The sequence below is a fragment of the Ruditapes philippinarum genome, unplaced genomic scaffold, assembly GCF_026571515.1.
Source record: "Ruditapes philippinarum isolate M1 unplaced genomic scaffold, ASM2657151v2 ctg16213_1_1_1_1, whole genome shotgun sequence".
NCBI lineage: Eukaryota > Metazoa > Mollusca > Bivalvia > Venerida > Veneridae > Ruditapes > Ruditapes philippinarum.
In genome coordinates, this window is record NW_026866277.1 from 1 (window position 1) to 16,328 (window position 16,328).

General features: G+C 32.2%; 1 protein-coding gene and 1 long non-coding RNA gene across 2 annotated transcripts; both read right to left on the minus strand.

The window, feature by feature from the left end:
• Positions 1 to 898: 898 nt before the first annotated feature.
• On the minus strand, positions 899 to 12,356 carry LOC132731985 (E3 ubiquitin-protein ligase XIAP-like). The gene is made up of 6 exons (XM_060718286.1): positions 11,774 to 12,356; positions 11,660 to 11,741; positions 5,365 to 5,559; positions 4,739 to 4,853; positions 1,984 to 2,165; positions 899 to 1,517 (listed from the first exon to the last, which is right to left on the minus strand). Exons 1-6 carry the CDS (start codon positions 12,217 to 12,219, stop codon positions 1,311 to 1,313), a joined length of 1,227 nt encoding a protein of 408 aa, XP_060574269.1. The 5' UTR covers positions 12,220 to 12,356; the 3' UTR covers positions 899 to 1,310.
• A 27-nt stretch (positions 12,357 to 12,383) lies between these two features.
• LOC132731986 (uncharacterized) lies at positions 12,384 to 15,409 on the minus strand. The gene is made up of 3 exons (XR_009625966.1): positions 15,279 to 15,409; positions 14,772 to 14,878; positions 12,384 to 12,598 (listed from the first exon to the last, which is right to left on the minus strand). It is a non-coding gene; the product is annotated as an uncharacterized LOC132731986 (long non-coding RNA).
• Between the last annotated feature and the right edge of the window lie 919 nt (positions 15,410 to 16,328).

Here is a 16,328-nt window from a genome sequence, read left to right on the forward strand (position 1 = left end):
TATGGAAAAATATTTACAAATCCCTCATATATAAGAAAGTTATGGACCGGACACGACATATACCCTCAAATAGGGCAATTTTTGAACCTTGAATGAGCAAGTGTGACTTGACCCTGGAGGTAGGGGTCTGGGGTTGTTGCGCATGACCACATCGTCTTATTATAATAAACATTTGTGGCAAGTTATTTCAAATTCCTTTCATAAATGACAAAGTTATGGACCTGGACACGAAAGTGTGACGGACGGACAGAACGGACGGACGGACGTACAAACTTTTGCATATTTAAAAAGGTAAGTCAGGCTCAATAAACTATACACTGGACCAAAAGTCATAAGCAAAATCAGCTCATAATAAAAAAAAAAATAGCTCTTAATTTGAATTTTATGAAGCTTTTGTTCTTTATTTAACTACGGAATGAAGCTCATAAAATAATAAATGTTTGCTCGGACGGACGGACAGACGGACAGGACGGACGGAGCCCTATTTCTATCCCCTTTTTTTCTTCGAAAAGGGCGGGGGACAATTACATTTCTTTTTAAGAAAGGTGGTCTCGTGCAGTAAATTACGGGTTTTAGTATCAAATACAGCCAAGGTATTGATGTGTGTTATCAACGTAAATGACATTTGTATAATTAATGTTCCGTCATTTTTGCATACATTTTATTTGTACTTCCGGTTCACGATAGTTGCCTACTTTCGTTTTCCGTCCGATGATGCAAATTAAATCAAATTAATTGTAGTTTATGTTTCACTTTTTATATACTGTATTAAATTTTGAATGATATATTTTTTGTTCATTATGATTTGTAGTCATTTCAACGGTTAAATATTTGCAGCAGATTGCCGCTAACAACAAAAACAAACCTACTTCTTTGCACATTTAATCAGGCACATGTATATATACATGTACGACTGTCAACGTAATTGCGGCAGTTCCACGTTACTCGAATTCCGTTTCTCTCGAAGTAAAATGCCCAGTCCCTTGGATTTCGAGTAACCGAGAGTCAACTGTATATGCATATAGGGAAAATCAATGACCTCCCTGGGCGGGGCCAATTTTGACCCCAGGGCTTTTATTTGAACAAACTTGGTAGACACTCACTAGAAGATGTTTCATGCCAAATATCTAAGCTCTAGCTCTTATGGTTTTTTAAAAGAAGATATTTAAAGTTTTTTCTTTCGGTTGCCATGGCAACCAGAGTTCTGCATGGAATTAAATTCTTTGAACAATTTTTAAAGGTGACCACCAAAGGAACATTCCTGTGAAGTTTGGATGAAATTGGCTTAGTGGTTTATGAGGAGATGTCATTTAAAGTAAAAGTTTACGGAAGGACGCCGGACGGAAGCCGGACGAAAAGCGATCACAAAAGCTCACCGTGTCACTTTGTGACAGGTGAGCTAAAAATAGAGACACAATACCTAGGTTACCTGTAGAACTGGATGCACTTGTTGAAGGTTTAACAGTTTTACTTGGTGATCTATTACTGTCATTAGATTTACTTTCTGCCTTTTGTTCCTAGTATAAATAAAACATATAAATTTCAGCAACTTTATTCTTTACATCATAAATGTCATTAACTACCTGTATGTAATAAATCCTCAATAAGAGGAGGCTTTACTCTCACTTGAACATGAACTAAATGTTTAGTTATGTCAGAATACGTTTTGCATGTCATACTGTACAGTCAAAGGGGTATGTTCAAATATAATAGTGGGACTCCGTGGGCAGTTTGTTAATTTTGCCGACTTAAATTGCTCGACCCTCGTTGATGTGTCAAATACTGCCCAGGGATTTCAGATTCATATATGTCAGGAAGCTTTCCATCAAGCTTTGTTTCTACTCATGAACCTTCTTGTGTCTGAAATAACGCACAAAGGGGCACATCAGGTCTTCCTCCACCAGTAAAAATGTTGGTATGACTTAAAATCAAACAGTCAAACAAACACACATTAAATTACTATAATGACTAAGGTAGGTATACCTTTGCAGGTAGTGGTGTCTCTTCAACTTCCATTTCTTCATCTTCATCAGGTAGTGTAACAGGTGAGGCAGTCTCTTGTGTACCTGCCATATTATTTGATGCCTGTATAAGAGCTTCTCTCTCTCTCTTTGTCTGTTCTATAGCCTGCTTTATTCCACGAGCATCTATCAGTCTTCCTCGACCTAAAAATGTTCTTGGTAAATAAGGTCGTCTACATAACGATTGAGTTATCATCATCATTAATGTAAAAGTTTACATCATCATACTCATATCCCCCACTCATCATCATCATCATATCATTAACACCTTTCCGTAAAACAGAAATCACAAATATTCTCACCACTTGACAGTAAAAGGGGGCATAACCCTATAAAAAGGTAACTCAGAGTTATGGGACCTGTGCCCATCATGTAAGACAATCGCAGAGAACATGTTGGTGAAGTTTCAACCAATTCACTATGAAATACCAACTTCCACGCAGTGACCGTAATACAATCATCAAGAAACTCTTTGGAAGAGTGAGGCTTAGAGATAAAAACAAGAGGGCCATGATGGCCCTGAGGTCGCTCACCTGTATATACCCCCCCCCCGGGTCAATTTTTACCCAAGGGCTTTTATTTGAACAGACTTGGTAGACACCCATAGAAGATGTTTTTTCATGCTAAACATCTAAGTTCTAGCTCATTGGGTTTTTTAAAAGAAGTTTTAAGTTTTTACTATACACATATAGTTAAAAACAATGACACCCCTGGGCAGGCCAGTTTTGACCCCCGGGCTTTTATTTGAACAAACTTTGTAGATATTTACTTAAAGATGTTTCATGTATAATATCTAAACTCAAGCTATTTGGGTTTTTTCAAAGAAGATTTTTAAGTTTTTGCTATACACATATAAGGAAATCAATGACCCCGGGGCAGGGCCAATTTTGACCCCAGGGCTTTTATTTGAACAAACTTGGTAGACACCCATTAGAACATGTTTCATTCTAAAAATCTTAGCTCTAACTCTTTGAGTTCTTTAAAAGAAGATTTTTTAAGTTTTTACTATATGCATATAGGGAAAATCAATGACCCCCTGGGGCGGGGCCAATTTTGACCCCAGGGCTTTTATTTGAACAAACTTGGTAGACACTCATTAGAAGATGTTTCATGCTAAATATCTGAGGTCTGGCTCTTTGGGTTCTTTAAAAGAAGATTTTTTAAAGTTTTTACTATATGCATATAGGGAAAATCTATGACCCCCTGGGACGGGGCCAATTTTGACCCCAGGGCTTTTATTTGAACAAACTTGGTAGACATTCACTAGAAGATGTTTCATGCCAAATATCTAAGCTCTAGCTCTTACGGTTCTTTAAAAGAAGATTTTTTTAAGTTTTTACTATATGCATATAGGGAAAATCATGACCCCCCGGGGCGGGGCCAATTTTGACCCAGGGCTTTTTATTTGAACAAACTTGGTAGACACTCACTAGAAGATATTTCATGTCAAAATATCTTAGCTCTAGCTCTTTGGGTCTTTAAAAGAAGATTTTTTAAGTTTTTACTATATGCATATAGGGAAAATCTATGACCCCCTGGGCAGGGCCAATTTTGACCTCAGGGCTTTTATTTGAACAAACTTGGTAGACACTCATTAGAAGATGTTTCATGCTAAATATCTTAGCTCTAGCTCTTACGGTTCTTTAAAAGAAGATTTTTTAAGTTTTTACTATATGCATATAGGGAAAATCAATGACCCCCTGGGGCGTGACCAATTTTGAACCCAGGGCTTTTATTTTAACAAACTTGGTAGACATTCACTAGAAGATGTTTCATGCCAAATATCTAAGCTCTAGCTTTTACAGTTCTTTAAAAGAAGATTTTTTAAGTTTTTACTATATGCATATAGGGAAAATCAATGACCCCCCGGGCCGGGGCCAATTTTGACCCCAGGGCTTTTATTTGAACAAACTTGGTAGACACTCACTAGAAGATGTTTCATGCCAAATATCTTAGCTCTAGCTCTTTGGGTTCTTTAAAAGAAGATTTTTAAGTTTTTACTATATGCATATAGGGAAAATCAATGACCCCCTGGGGCGGGGCCAATTTTGACCCTAGGGCTTTTATTTGAAGAAACTTGGTAGACACTCATTAGAAGATGTTTCATGCCAAATATCTAAGCTGTAGCTCTTACGGTTCTTTAAAATAAGATATTTAAAGATTTTTCTTTCGGTTGCCATGGCAACCAGAGTTCTGCATGAAATGGAATTCTTTGAACAATCTTGATAGAGCTTCATACAAAGAGTATTCCTGCCAAGTTTCATTAACATTGGCCTTGCGGTATCATAGAAGATGTCCTTAGAATATTTAAAATGTGGACGGACGACAGACGACGGACGCCATTTGGTTGGCCATCCTAAAAGCTCACCTGCACTTTGTGCAAGGTGAGCTAAAAACAATACTACACACATTATCCAATTAACCATCAATAAATGAAGGTGCTAGAATAAAAGTATGATGGACAAACTGGCAAATTAATTCTCTGTCAATAAAGTTTTAGCAGGATAAAAATGCAGTATTGGAAGAGATATATTGTAAACAACAAAAATTCTATTCCATGCACTCTTTAGATTAAAACATCTTTATCAAGGAGGTGTGTCATACAATGTTATACTTCCACTTTTAAGCAATTTTTTTTGACATAGTAATACAGAATTCACAATATTTTCGTGTTACAAAACTTGACTTATCTACACAAAATTTCAAAGTGTCAATACCAAATCTGCTAAAAGCTTCCCTGACTTGTTCTTGTGTATACCCTTCTTGTAAAACGGATAATACATGTGGAGATTTTAGCACTTCATCCACTGGTGGATCCACTGTCAGCCCATTCTAAAATTGTAAACACAGGTTTAAACATGTGTTGCCAATTACATTCATTTATAAAATTCACATTTTTTTTTTTGATAAAAAAGAAATATAAAACACATTCCTGTTTTTAACATATTCTTTTACATATTATACAATGTATTATTATGATTTTTATTCATTAATTTTGAAAACAAGGAAATTTTTTAATTACCAATTAAATGTTGCTTTTAATATTCTTGAGTCAAAGAATTACCTCTGCACTTGTGATTTAAGTCCTTTTTCTCCTTAATAAAGGCCATATCTCAGCCATAACAATTCAGTCGTCTTTGGATTCACCCATGTAAGAATCAAGTTCTATCTACATGTATGTGACAAGATTGTAGCATTGCTCAGGTAGAACATGTATATTTTTGAAAAAGACCTAGACTGACATATTAAGTGAAATTTGAATTCTCTTTATTCCTTTATATCGGCCTTTATAAAAGGTCACATGATGCAATATGCTAATGCACAACACACCAAGCAAGCCTACCTGTCTATCTCTAACATACTGGATGTACGCATCACCCTTCACACCTCGGACAAAGCCACAGTGAGGGAACCATTTAGCATGTTCCTCCCAGGGTTCATCCTGGGGCTCCCAGTCATAGAGTTCACCACCACACCAGAAACATTTACATCTGTCACCATTACCTGTTAGAATAGAAAAATCAGCAACATGTGAATACTAGTACATGTTTTTATATATATTAGCATGAGAAAAATGCAACAGCCACTGTGGTGTAGTGGTTAGTATACTGGAACGGGCAATCCAGAGATCCATGTTTTAAGTCCCGCTGCAGTGTGCCGCTTTTTCAAGTTATTTTCCTGTATATATATAAAAATTTATTTAACTTATCAATGTTTTGGCATATGCCTTTAATTGGATATAAATATTAAAACAAACAAGAGACATGACGTCATAATAGTTATGTAATGTTAAAATTGCTGAAAATCTTTTACATTACATTACTGTGACCTGTTAACATATGTGAAATTCCTACAACAATGCCATAATATTTGCATAATAAATCAATGATTTACAGTTATAAAACCTTCTTATGTGTAATTTTTGCATTTTGGTTTGGGTTTTATGACACACTTACACGGTAAAGGTTATATAATTATGGCAACTTTCCAGAATTGCTGGTGAGGTAAAAACTCATTCAGGTGCCCCTTCTTGCATTTCTTGCCTGACCCTATACTGTTACATGTATATTATGGATCAGTATACTGTTAATACAGTCAAAGAATTTATGATTAAAAAAAAACACACACGTCACACAAGCTATTCGGGGCAAGCGGAAGGCAATATCAACTAGTCTGATCAGGAACCAGAAAGTGTTTTACAATGTACAAACCAAAAAAGTGTTTAACTTTGACAGTAGTACATGTAAGTAAAATTAAGAATAATCATATGTCAGTTATTTTGTATTTCGTTTGTTTGTTTGTTTCATTTTACGCCTTTTTCCAACAGTATTTCTGTCATATAGGCGGGTAGTTTCCTAACCAATGTTCCTGGAGAGTTACACCAGTACTAAACTACCTTCCTCCGCGCTAAACTACCAAAGCATCTCCCGGGGATCGAACCCACGTTTTAAATTTCTATTTCCTGAATGGAAGGCCAAGGGCAAATCAATTGCTCCATTTTAAATGCAGACATTTCATTTTCAGAAACTAAGGTGATTGACTGCTAATTTTTTCACAGGCCAGTTGGGTTAATTATTAAGAAAATTTTACAGGCATAAGTCTAATTCTTACTAGCCATTGGCACATCTGCTGTTAACACATTTATATATATTATTAACCAATCTTTTAAAGCTATATACAAGTCTAATAAATACATATATATCTGCAGTCTGTAAGCTGTACAAAATATATGTTTATACTTTAAGATTGAACTTTTCCAAAATCAATACAGGGCATGCCATTGGTCATTTTACCAAATTTCATTGATCAACGTATAAGCAACAGTGCATTATACTCATTTTAGTCACTGTCAAGTTGAGCTAAATTATCTAAACATTTCAAAAGATAATCTACAATATGTAATAGTGATTGACCAAAAAATGTTGAAATTGATAATGACAGATGTTTTGAGCGTAAAAAGACTGCTCCACTTTTTTATATCACTTGAACATTTCCAAACTGAATCATAACAATCCTTAAGGATATTTATAGAAAATTTCATGGGCCACATAGGCAATTGATAACAATTATGGCAAAATGTCAAAATATTTTTACTTTTACACCTACTTTAACATTTAGATGGGCATAATATCACTTTGATTAAATATTTTCAGTCATGTCTCTAAATACCCAATTTTTGAAGAAAAAATTATCAATATAATGGATAATTATCATATTAAATAATTATTATCTTATTATCAAATGACTAAAAATATCAATTTCATTGTTATATGCTATTTTATGACATTATCATAAATGTACATGTATAATATTTGTACTGTATGAGCTCTTCTGTTCACATACATATTTTAGAAGGTGTGCAAATGAAACTCATCCCAAACAATAAATCACAATAAAGAACATGTTGTTTTGTTTATTGTTTACCCAACCCATAATCAACAGCAATACTGCACGACAGTAAACTTTGTTTACATTTTTTTCTTTACAAGTAATCTATAATAAGGTTTAATCCCAGCTAGATTTTATCAATGAAATGAACTACGCAAATAAATGTGTCACATAAATGTCATATTATTTCCCCTTTAATCTTAAAATATTTCCCCTTTTAAATTTAAATGACCCGTTACAGTTTAATATTATACCACATTAGATATGCTTCATTATGTACCTCAAGTTCTTTATGCTATAGAAAAATATTTACATTGAATTTCAGTGTCATATGTATACATAGTCACGTAATAAATATATATGAAATTTCGTGCTACAATTAATACAACAATAGTAATGGTAAGTCCATATTTATTGAACTGAAAATAATTTAACTGTCAATGAATTCCTAGCATATTATATGCAAAATGGACTTAAAGACTTAATTAATTTGATTCAGGGATACTAATGGCAGTGTTGATAAATTGTTATATGTCGGCAATTCAAAGATCAATAAAATAAACCTGATCATCTACACAAACACTATAACATGAAATGGTGATATATACAAGTATAATGCAGACTGACCTAATTATTGGAAATTTTCTGGCATGTAAACATTCTGAAACTATTCTCAGAAGTTTCCCATGTAAAAGTACATGTAAAAGTACACCAGTTACAGTTTCATTAATATCCTGCTAAAAAACCAAAAACACTCACATGGGGGAGTCACGCCTTACAACCTACTATAAAAACATGGTTTCTACACAGGTAATTAGTTACAAAAATAATAAAAAAAACCTGAACATCTTCTATTTTAATTAAAAAACGTAACAGTCACCTAAATTTCTGACCACATACCCCTTTGAAATACCCATTTATTCATTGAATATCATTCTTATCATTTGAATTTTGTACAATCGCAATGATTACATTCCATTTTATCATTCATATTTAAAATGAAAATGGTTATATATTACAGTGAATACTGAAAATATTTATTTTCCATTTTAAATACACAAAAAATTACTCGATTTATAAAATATACTGGGTATTCAAGTACAAGATTATGTACAGTAAATCATGTTAATTTCACCAGTGTACCAATATAGAGACAGATCACGATGATGTTATCAGCCAGGGTTATTCCCTGTTTACATACCTTAAATTTACCTGTGTTTACTTTATTACCTTGTAAAATGAATCTGAATGTACAGTAACATTAGATGGGAATGAAAAATAATACTTTCAACTTTCACAAATTACAACCAACTAAGAAAAAACATATATCTAGTTTACACTATAACAACCAAAGTTTTATTTCTTTCCTGGTTCTTATCAATAAATACAAACACAAGACAATGTATACTTCTTGAGTTATTTGTTTACTTTAATAATACAACATTTTATTTTCCTATGTATCTCTAAAAAAATTTCAACTTTTTTTTCCCAATGAATAAACTTTCTATAGTTGAACCAAGTTACACATTACTGGTTTACCAAAAATTTATTTACTGCTTTAATAATAACATTACGTGTTAAACATTTCAAAAGGGAGGATGAATTTTCCTTAAAAAAACAGGAAAAAAATTTCCCTAACTTATAATTGGTTTAACAGAGACCAATATCAAAACTATCTCTATAGTCTCTATAGTTAAGTTTAAAATACTGAAGTGTAAAACAATAGCCTCTTTAGGCCACAAGTATACAATGTATTATGTTTTAATAAGAAATCTAAGCCTTATGATTTGATTTGACATTTTAGCTTCATCACACCAACACATTTTTCGACAGTTGCAAAAATTCATTCTGAAAATAGGTCTGTTATTTTCTCAATACAAAAAGAAAGAAAAACCACTCACAGATCTGACCTTATCCCATCAAGAACATTAACAGATCTACATGTAGATAAATGAATTTTAATGACACTGTTGCAAATGTAATCAAAATAATTAAATACAATTCAGTAAACAAGTACTTATTTCAAAGTGGCCTCGACACACATGACAATTCAACATGATATTCTGACTTAAATGAATACTTATTGTCTTATTGGCAATGATAAAAAAACTTCCCCTTTTAACCTCCCTACTATAATTTATAAACAATATTACATCATATACAATTATGTAAAGCTTTAGAAGAAATGCAAAGAAAGATAGTATTACGAAGTTATTGTAATTGTTAAAAAAACAATAGCATGAGAGATTCTGAGTATCGTTTTATCAAATTGAAAAGAAAACAATGACAAATGATATTATTCATGATGGTATTATTTGATAAACAGCATCATATGACAGCTGGGTTTCCAAGGAATGTAGGAAGACATATTGGTTTATAAATGACCTTGAACCAAATAACGTACAATATGCAAACGATCAACAAAGGAATGGAGAAAATTTATCAAAACATTTGGATGATTGACTCCATCTGACTATATTTATATATTTTGATAGGTTCCCTTAATTAAGTTAAATGAATAATTTCTCTGATCATTATACAATACTTATGCTTCCGAATGAAATTTCATTTCCTTTCACTAACTGGCTTCAATAATTTCCGGATTTTACAATTGTATAGAAACTTAAACAAGGATTTTCCAAATGTACATAAAACTTTAACTTTGTTGGCATAAACGGGCACATGGACAAAAAAAAGTTATAATTATCATGCCAAAATGCCCAAGTATTGATATAGAACTATTCAATATTGAATAGAAAGAATTTACAATGTAATATGACACTGTTATTGTTAAACACACAGTAAAAGAAAATACCCAGACATTTTTTCGCGATTAAGTTACATGATTGTATTAGGTGAACTATATATTGTTAGATTTTATTAACCTGATAATACAGACAATGCACACAATGTATTAATCTTCGACAAATGTTCGGTAAATGTCTTGAAATGTATGCAGTAAGATGTGATTAAATTTAATTTGTTTTGATGAAATAGTTATACTAAACAATAGCGCAATAGGGTAAACTACGGTTTACGATTTCTAAATGACATAGTTACGTTTTGTTAGATCGCAATAGGGTACGTTTTACGATTTCTAAATGACATACGTTTTGTTAGATCAAGACTATGTAAAACTAAATCCATGTTGTTTTTTTTTATTTAGAACTACATTTTTTTTTAAACATAATTGAAACTATCATTGTTTTTTATGTTGTTTTTTTTAATATATCTCGCACATATTTAAGTAAGTCTTTACACTTTTAAATAACATTGTTAAATAATTAAAATACATGTGCATTCGAATTAAACTCAGTAAATGTTATTTCAATGGTGACATAAAATACAATACAAAACAAGACAAATCAGGGTTTCTAAGTTGTTTCATATCCATGTACACAATTTTCAAGCACTTTACCATTTTCATTAAAATAATTACTTCAAAAATAAAGAAAGAGAATATGTCGAAAAACAATGGCAAAAGCAGGATCGAACCACTGACCTCCCATACATTCTCTCATATATTAGGTAACTTCTTAACCCACTGTGCTATAGCAGTCATGACGATAACCCATGAATTTTTCAAATATTAGTTGTATACGTAATAGAAAGAGCATCGAAACACGAGGCTATCTGATTTGTAAGAGGGGGCATTGCCCCGAGTATAAATCAGATTTGCCGAGTGTTTTTGATGTTCTTTCTCTTTTGTATCATAGTCAAAAATAAAAACACGTTCCCTGATGTCACAATATGAAAACCCCAGAAAAAAGGAACCAATGAACGAGCATAGATCTGAATATGATATTTCTGTCACGTCACAATATGTAAACCCCAGACAAAATGAACCAATCAATGGGCATGCTCTGCAGTGCCGCGGTAACTAATACCTGCACTCAAGTTAACGCACCGTGCATGTATATGTATACGATTTAACTCGGACAAATTTTCAACAGAAAGGTCCTAAAACTATGATACAATCAATATTAATTCTCTTAAACTATACGGACAGAGTTAAAGTTGGTATCGAATTATTAAATGAGAGCTATAATGTATTCAAAAATTGACAGGTCAATAAAATCAGACTATATCATAAATGTTTTCTATACATGTATAAATAATTGTTGAATAAGTGTAATATTGATAATGATTTTTTTATCTCTTCCATTATTTTTTATTTATAAATTTCATGTAAATCTGCCCTGAGTGTATCTATTAATAGTAAAAAAATAAGAAAAATGTGTTTTACATACCCATATATATAAAAGTCCAGCTTTTGATAATTCAGTCGGTGTCTGAGACATCTGAGTCGGCCAACCCTTAAATGATCTAACTCTTTTTATATTCATTCACCCCAATCTCTGTACTTCGGTTCATTTGTTGTCACTGCCCAGTACCAGGTTGTCCCCAAAGATGGTCTTGCTGGTAAACTAGCAAGATTTGACCCAAGGGAATTGAGTTCTCCGGGTCTACTATCGATTCTGTTCAAAAAAGAACCATGAGGTGATGGTAGATCCCCATGGTATGCACCTACAGGCACTTTTACTGTTGTGTTAAAAGACTGCGGATAAGAAGGACTTGATGATGCATTTTGTCTCTGTAAAGTTATAACTGATGAATGTAAAGGAATATTACCACACTCGTAACCAAACGCAAACGGACATTCAGGGCAGTGCCTTTTATGCTCATTTTCAACAATATCCCCTACTTCCCAATTTGATAACACTCCACGACAATACACACATTGCGCTCTATCACTTACATGCAGGTAAATAAAACCATTCCGTGCTAAATCTTCCTTTCTGACAACCATATTGGACGGCCAGTCATCAAATGTTTCAAGTCGTTTTGCTTCTGATTTATAGCCATCATAAATGTTTGATATATCCGGAACTATGTCATTATTACTCTTTGTAAAAACAGACACATTTTGCCGACTTTAAACTTGAGTGTCCGGTTTACAAGTGGGTGCTTTGAGAGTAACTATCTCCGATGTTGGCATGGTGAAGAGAAGTTGTGAAGTTTCCATGGGCGGGTCTAGATTCTGGAACAGGTACAGAGTCTTGTTCAAGGTCTGACAAATTATTTGGAATAATATCATACTGTCTTTCTCTGCTATTTGGCCCACTGTCTGACATGTTTTATTGTTGTTGGGGTTTTTGTTGCTGATATTTTTCTTAATTTTCATTCATCTAAAAATATAGAAATAAAATATAGAAACAGTCAAAGTGATATTTAGATTAACAGCAATGTGTTAATCTTAACTTATGCTTCAATCCCTTAAACTTTAAATGGACTCTCCCAAAATCAAAGCAGGGCAAAAACATTACCGCTGTCACAATTTCAGTACGGGTATACTATTAAGTTTAAGTCACTTCACCTCTGTTATCATCATATACATATAATTATGGCAACAGTTTTAAAAGTTTTTCCATTGATATTTATGTATTTGACTCAAAATTTTGTATGAGGCAGCTAGCATCTGATTAACCAAACTATCAGTGTTTCTAAAAGAATAATAGTTAGCTAATTATTCCTTTTGAAAACAGACCAAATAATAATCATGCTTATATATTGAAAGTACATGTGCATGTATCTTGGTAAAGAGGGTCATAATTATATCTGCCAGTTTAAAAAACTAAGAATCAGCAAAAAATTAAGATTATGTTAATCAATTAAGATAATTCACACCAGTGTGTGAAAATGTCATACATGTACATACAGTATGTACATATACATGTACAAGAACCATTCTGTTAATATGGTGATGGTATAACTGATAAAAGTATCCAGAATTCTATCACAAAAGAACTCAATCAACAAACAAAACATTTAACCTCTGCAGTTTTCATTATATTTCACATGTTTAGCACATGAGCTACATGTAGATTTCCTTTCATGTGCAAGTTAACAGCAATTATCTACCATAAAATCCTTGAAAAGCTATGAATATTTATGATCGTTTAAATGCCAATTGGCAGTTCCATAATGCTTTGCCTGGTATAATGTTATAATGGTATTCCCGTATAAATTTCCTATTATTGATTTGCATTGTACCTCGAATAAACCTACAACAGAATACAAATATGTTACTATTTTTGTTCACATAGATACATGTATAATTTTATTCAATGAACTTGTTTACAGTTTAAATAAGTAATTATGATCTTTTGGCAAATATTTTAACTTTCCTCAGGGTGTTCACTAGCCATGAAATCCTGAGGGTCATTTTGACTAAGTTTTACCAACTTCAAGGCCAAATCCCCATGATTTTAACAAAATTTGACACTCCAGCTCAAATCCTGAGGCTCAAATAAGGCCTTTTGGAAATTTGAAGGGTCAAAGAGTCATTTCAAGGGTCAAACGGACACCCTGTTTCCTGGATTAATAACATCCTTGGTGTAAGTTTTTTTTAGAATTTTTTTTTTAAACATTCAGCAAGCAAATACTTCTATAATAATCTGTCCTATAGATTACTGGATAATATGCTCCATGAAATTAAATAACAATTTCATTCTAATGTTCTTTTTATCATGAGTCTCACTTTTTTTAGTTTATATAAAGGCCTTACACTGACTTTGTTTTTTAGCATATCAATGAAAAAAAAACAACACCAAAAGTATTAATTCATGAAAAAGACATTGAATATGCAAAAAAAATCATGTCTTTTTCATGAGTGGTTTGTTCCTTCTCACCATGTATATGTATATATTAGTGTTTGCACAGCCTGTTAACATTTTATTAGGATCTGGGACCAGGTCCTAGCTCTTAAATTTATTATGATGACTTATGTATGCTTTGTTTCATAAAAAGAAGTTTTGTGACTTTTTTGAAAAAAGAATTTACTATGACAATGCAAACAATATAATTAAGACTGTGATTTTGTTAAAAGTTGAGGGTTCAAAGCACATTTAGGCTTCCAGAAGGCAGAATGCATAAAAGTGGGATTACTTGTTAATGTTGTGAAATCCTGAAAGCACTCTCTCATTATCAAAGTTAGTAAAATTTTTCAAACAATGAGTCTACAATATTATTATTGTCCTTGTTAAGACAGGGTGTTGGTCTGACCCTAGTCCAACTAATTGTACTGCGGGATGAGATATTGTGCTATTTTCGTGTTTGGGCAATATCTCACCTCTATGTTAAAGCGAGATTTTGCCCCAGAACAAAAAAATCTCAGAATCAAGCTTTGGCACGTCAATATATTTTGACTAGGTCTGACCCCAGAAATCCAATATATTACCTAATCCTTGTCAAAGACATCAAGATTATTTTCGGAAAGTAGTGCATTTTTCAAAGCCAATTTAGTCTTTTTCAAATTGTTTTACAGTACTGTATGAAAAAAGTCTTTGAAATGGGTCAAACCTTTTATGCTGCATTAATTAGGTCAGGAACATGGAGTCTTAATCCAACTTGGACGAATCATTACCCCAACAAATTGTGTGATAGGGCTTCTTCACCCTTCACTGTCCCTGCAAACACAGATGTCTTCGTATATCATATTTTTTGTAAAATCATTCAAACTAGCAGTCAAAATATTAATAAGACTACATCAAAATAAGTAGGAACATCAAAATAAGAATTAAAATATTAATTGCTCATCATCCAAAATCAAGAATGATTCTGTTTGTGAAAAACAATCATATATATCACTCTAACAATAATAATTGATAATTTTAAGCATGTTTGATATCATTATTTGACAGTGAGGTGAAACGTCATTACTCCGCCGTCTCCGGGACGAATAGTCATTGGGGCGAATCGTTGCCACTTATTATGATATACGTAACTTATTCTGCTTAATTTCAGCAAATCATCACTTACATTAAATAAAGCTAAAAAGAAACAAAGAAAAAAGTATACAAACTTTACCTTCTGGATGGAGTTTAACCCTAAAAAGGCTTCAAATACCACAAATTTGGAAATCCTCAAGGTATTTCCAAGATCTAAAAATAGAATCATGGGTAATTACTATTCTCCGGTCTCCTATCGGTAAATCCCGGTCTCTCCCGGACTATTTTGACCGGATTTTACTAGAGACCGGCGAATAGTATCACACGTTTATTTTCCGGTCTCTCCCGGTTTAGGAATAGATACTTTATTTGATTTCGTGACAAATAAATAAGTTTTTTTTCTCCAAAATTGAATGTTTGTCACTAATTAAGTTTGGTTACAATAATTAATTAACACAGATCATTTCTCAAATTGATATATTAATTAGATCTATTATTAGATCTGTTATAATTATAATATACATAAACTTTCAATTCTAAAAATAATAGAATCTAATAACATTTTCATTTTATTTATGTATGATAAAAACAATAAATACATACAATCATTGAATAAAAGGGTACATTTTTTTTATGGTATTGATAAATCATTTTATTTAATTTGCTATTCGCGTTTAGTAAAGAGAGTCTAAGTTAGAAAGTAGAAATTTATGAATTATTTAATTGATTGATATATTTTTAAAATAATAATAATAAATAAATGGTTTAAGGTTAATGAATATAATATTTTGAAATATTAATCATAATTTACTGACTTTTTTCAGTTAATTTTAGATAATTTTCATAATCGTTGGTCAACATGACAATTGAATTTTTATAATTTATATAATAAAAAATAGTAATAAACGTAATAAGTCAGTATTAAAATAGCACATAAAACACTTAAAAAAAAGAAAACATTTTTCATAAAAGATGAAGAAATGGACATATTAAAACAGATAAGACAATAACTGTATTTTAAAACAATAATGCTCAACATGATCAACATGATAATTTTATCAGTGTCATATTTTTACTAAGTGTGAACAGATATATGATGGAGACTTCGCTAATAGAGATTACATAATAAGGAACAATAAACAAGTGTGGCGTTGATCATGCGATACACAAATAGTTTATGAATGATTAT

Excerpts from the sequence above, each read along its gene's own strand:
- LOC132731985 (XM_060718286.1), bottom strand. The coding sequence starts at position 12,219 with ATGGTTGTCAGAAAGGAAGATTTAGCACGGAATGGTTTTATTTACCTG. Across the intron at positions 2,166-4,738 it reads GGAAGCTTTTAGCAGATTTG|GTCGAGGAAGACTGATAGAT; the intron begins GTATTGACACTT and ends GAACATTTTTAG. Across the intron at positions 1,518-1,983 it reads AGACACCACTACCTGCAAAG|GAACAAAAGGCAGAAAGTAA; the intron begins GTATACCTACCT and ends TATTTATACTAG.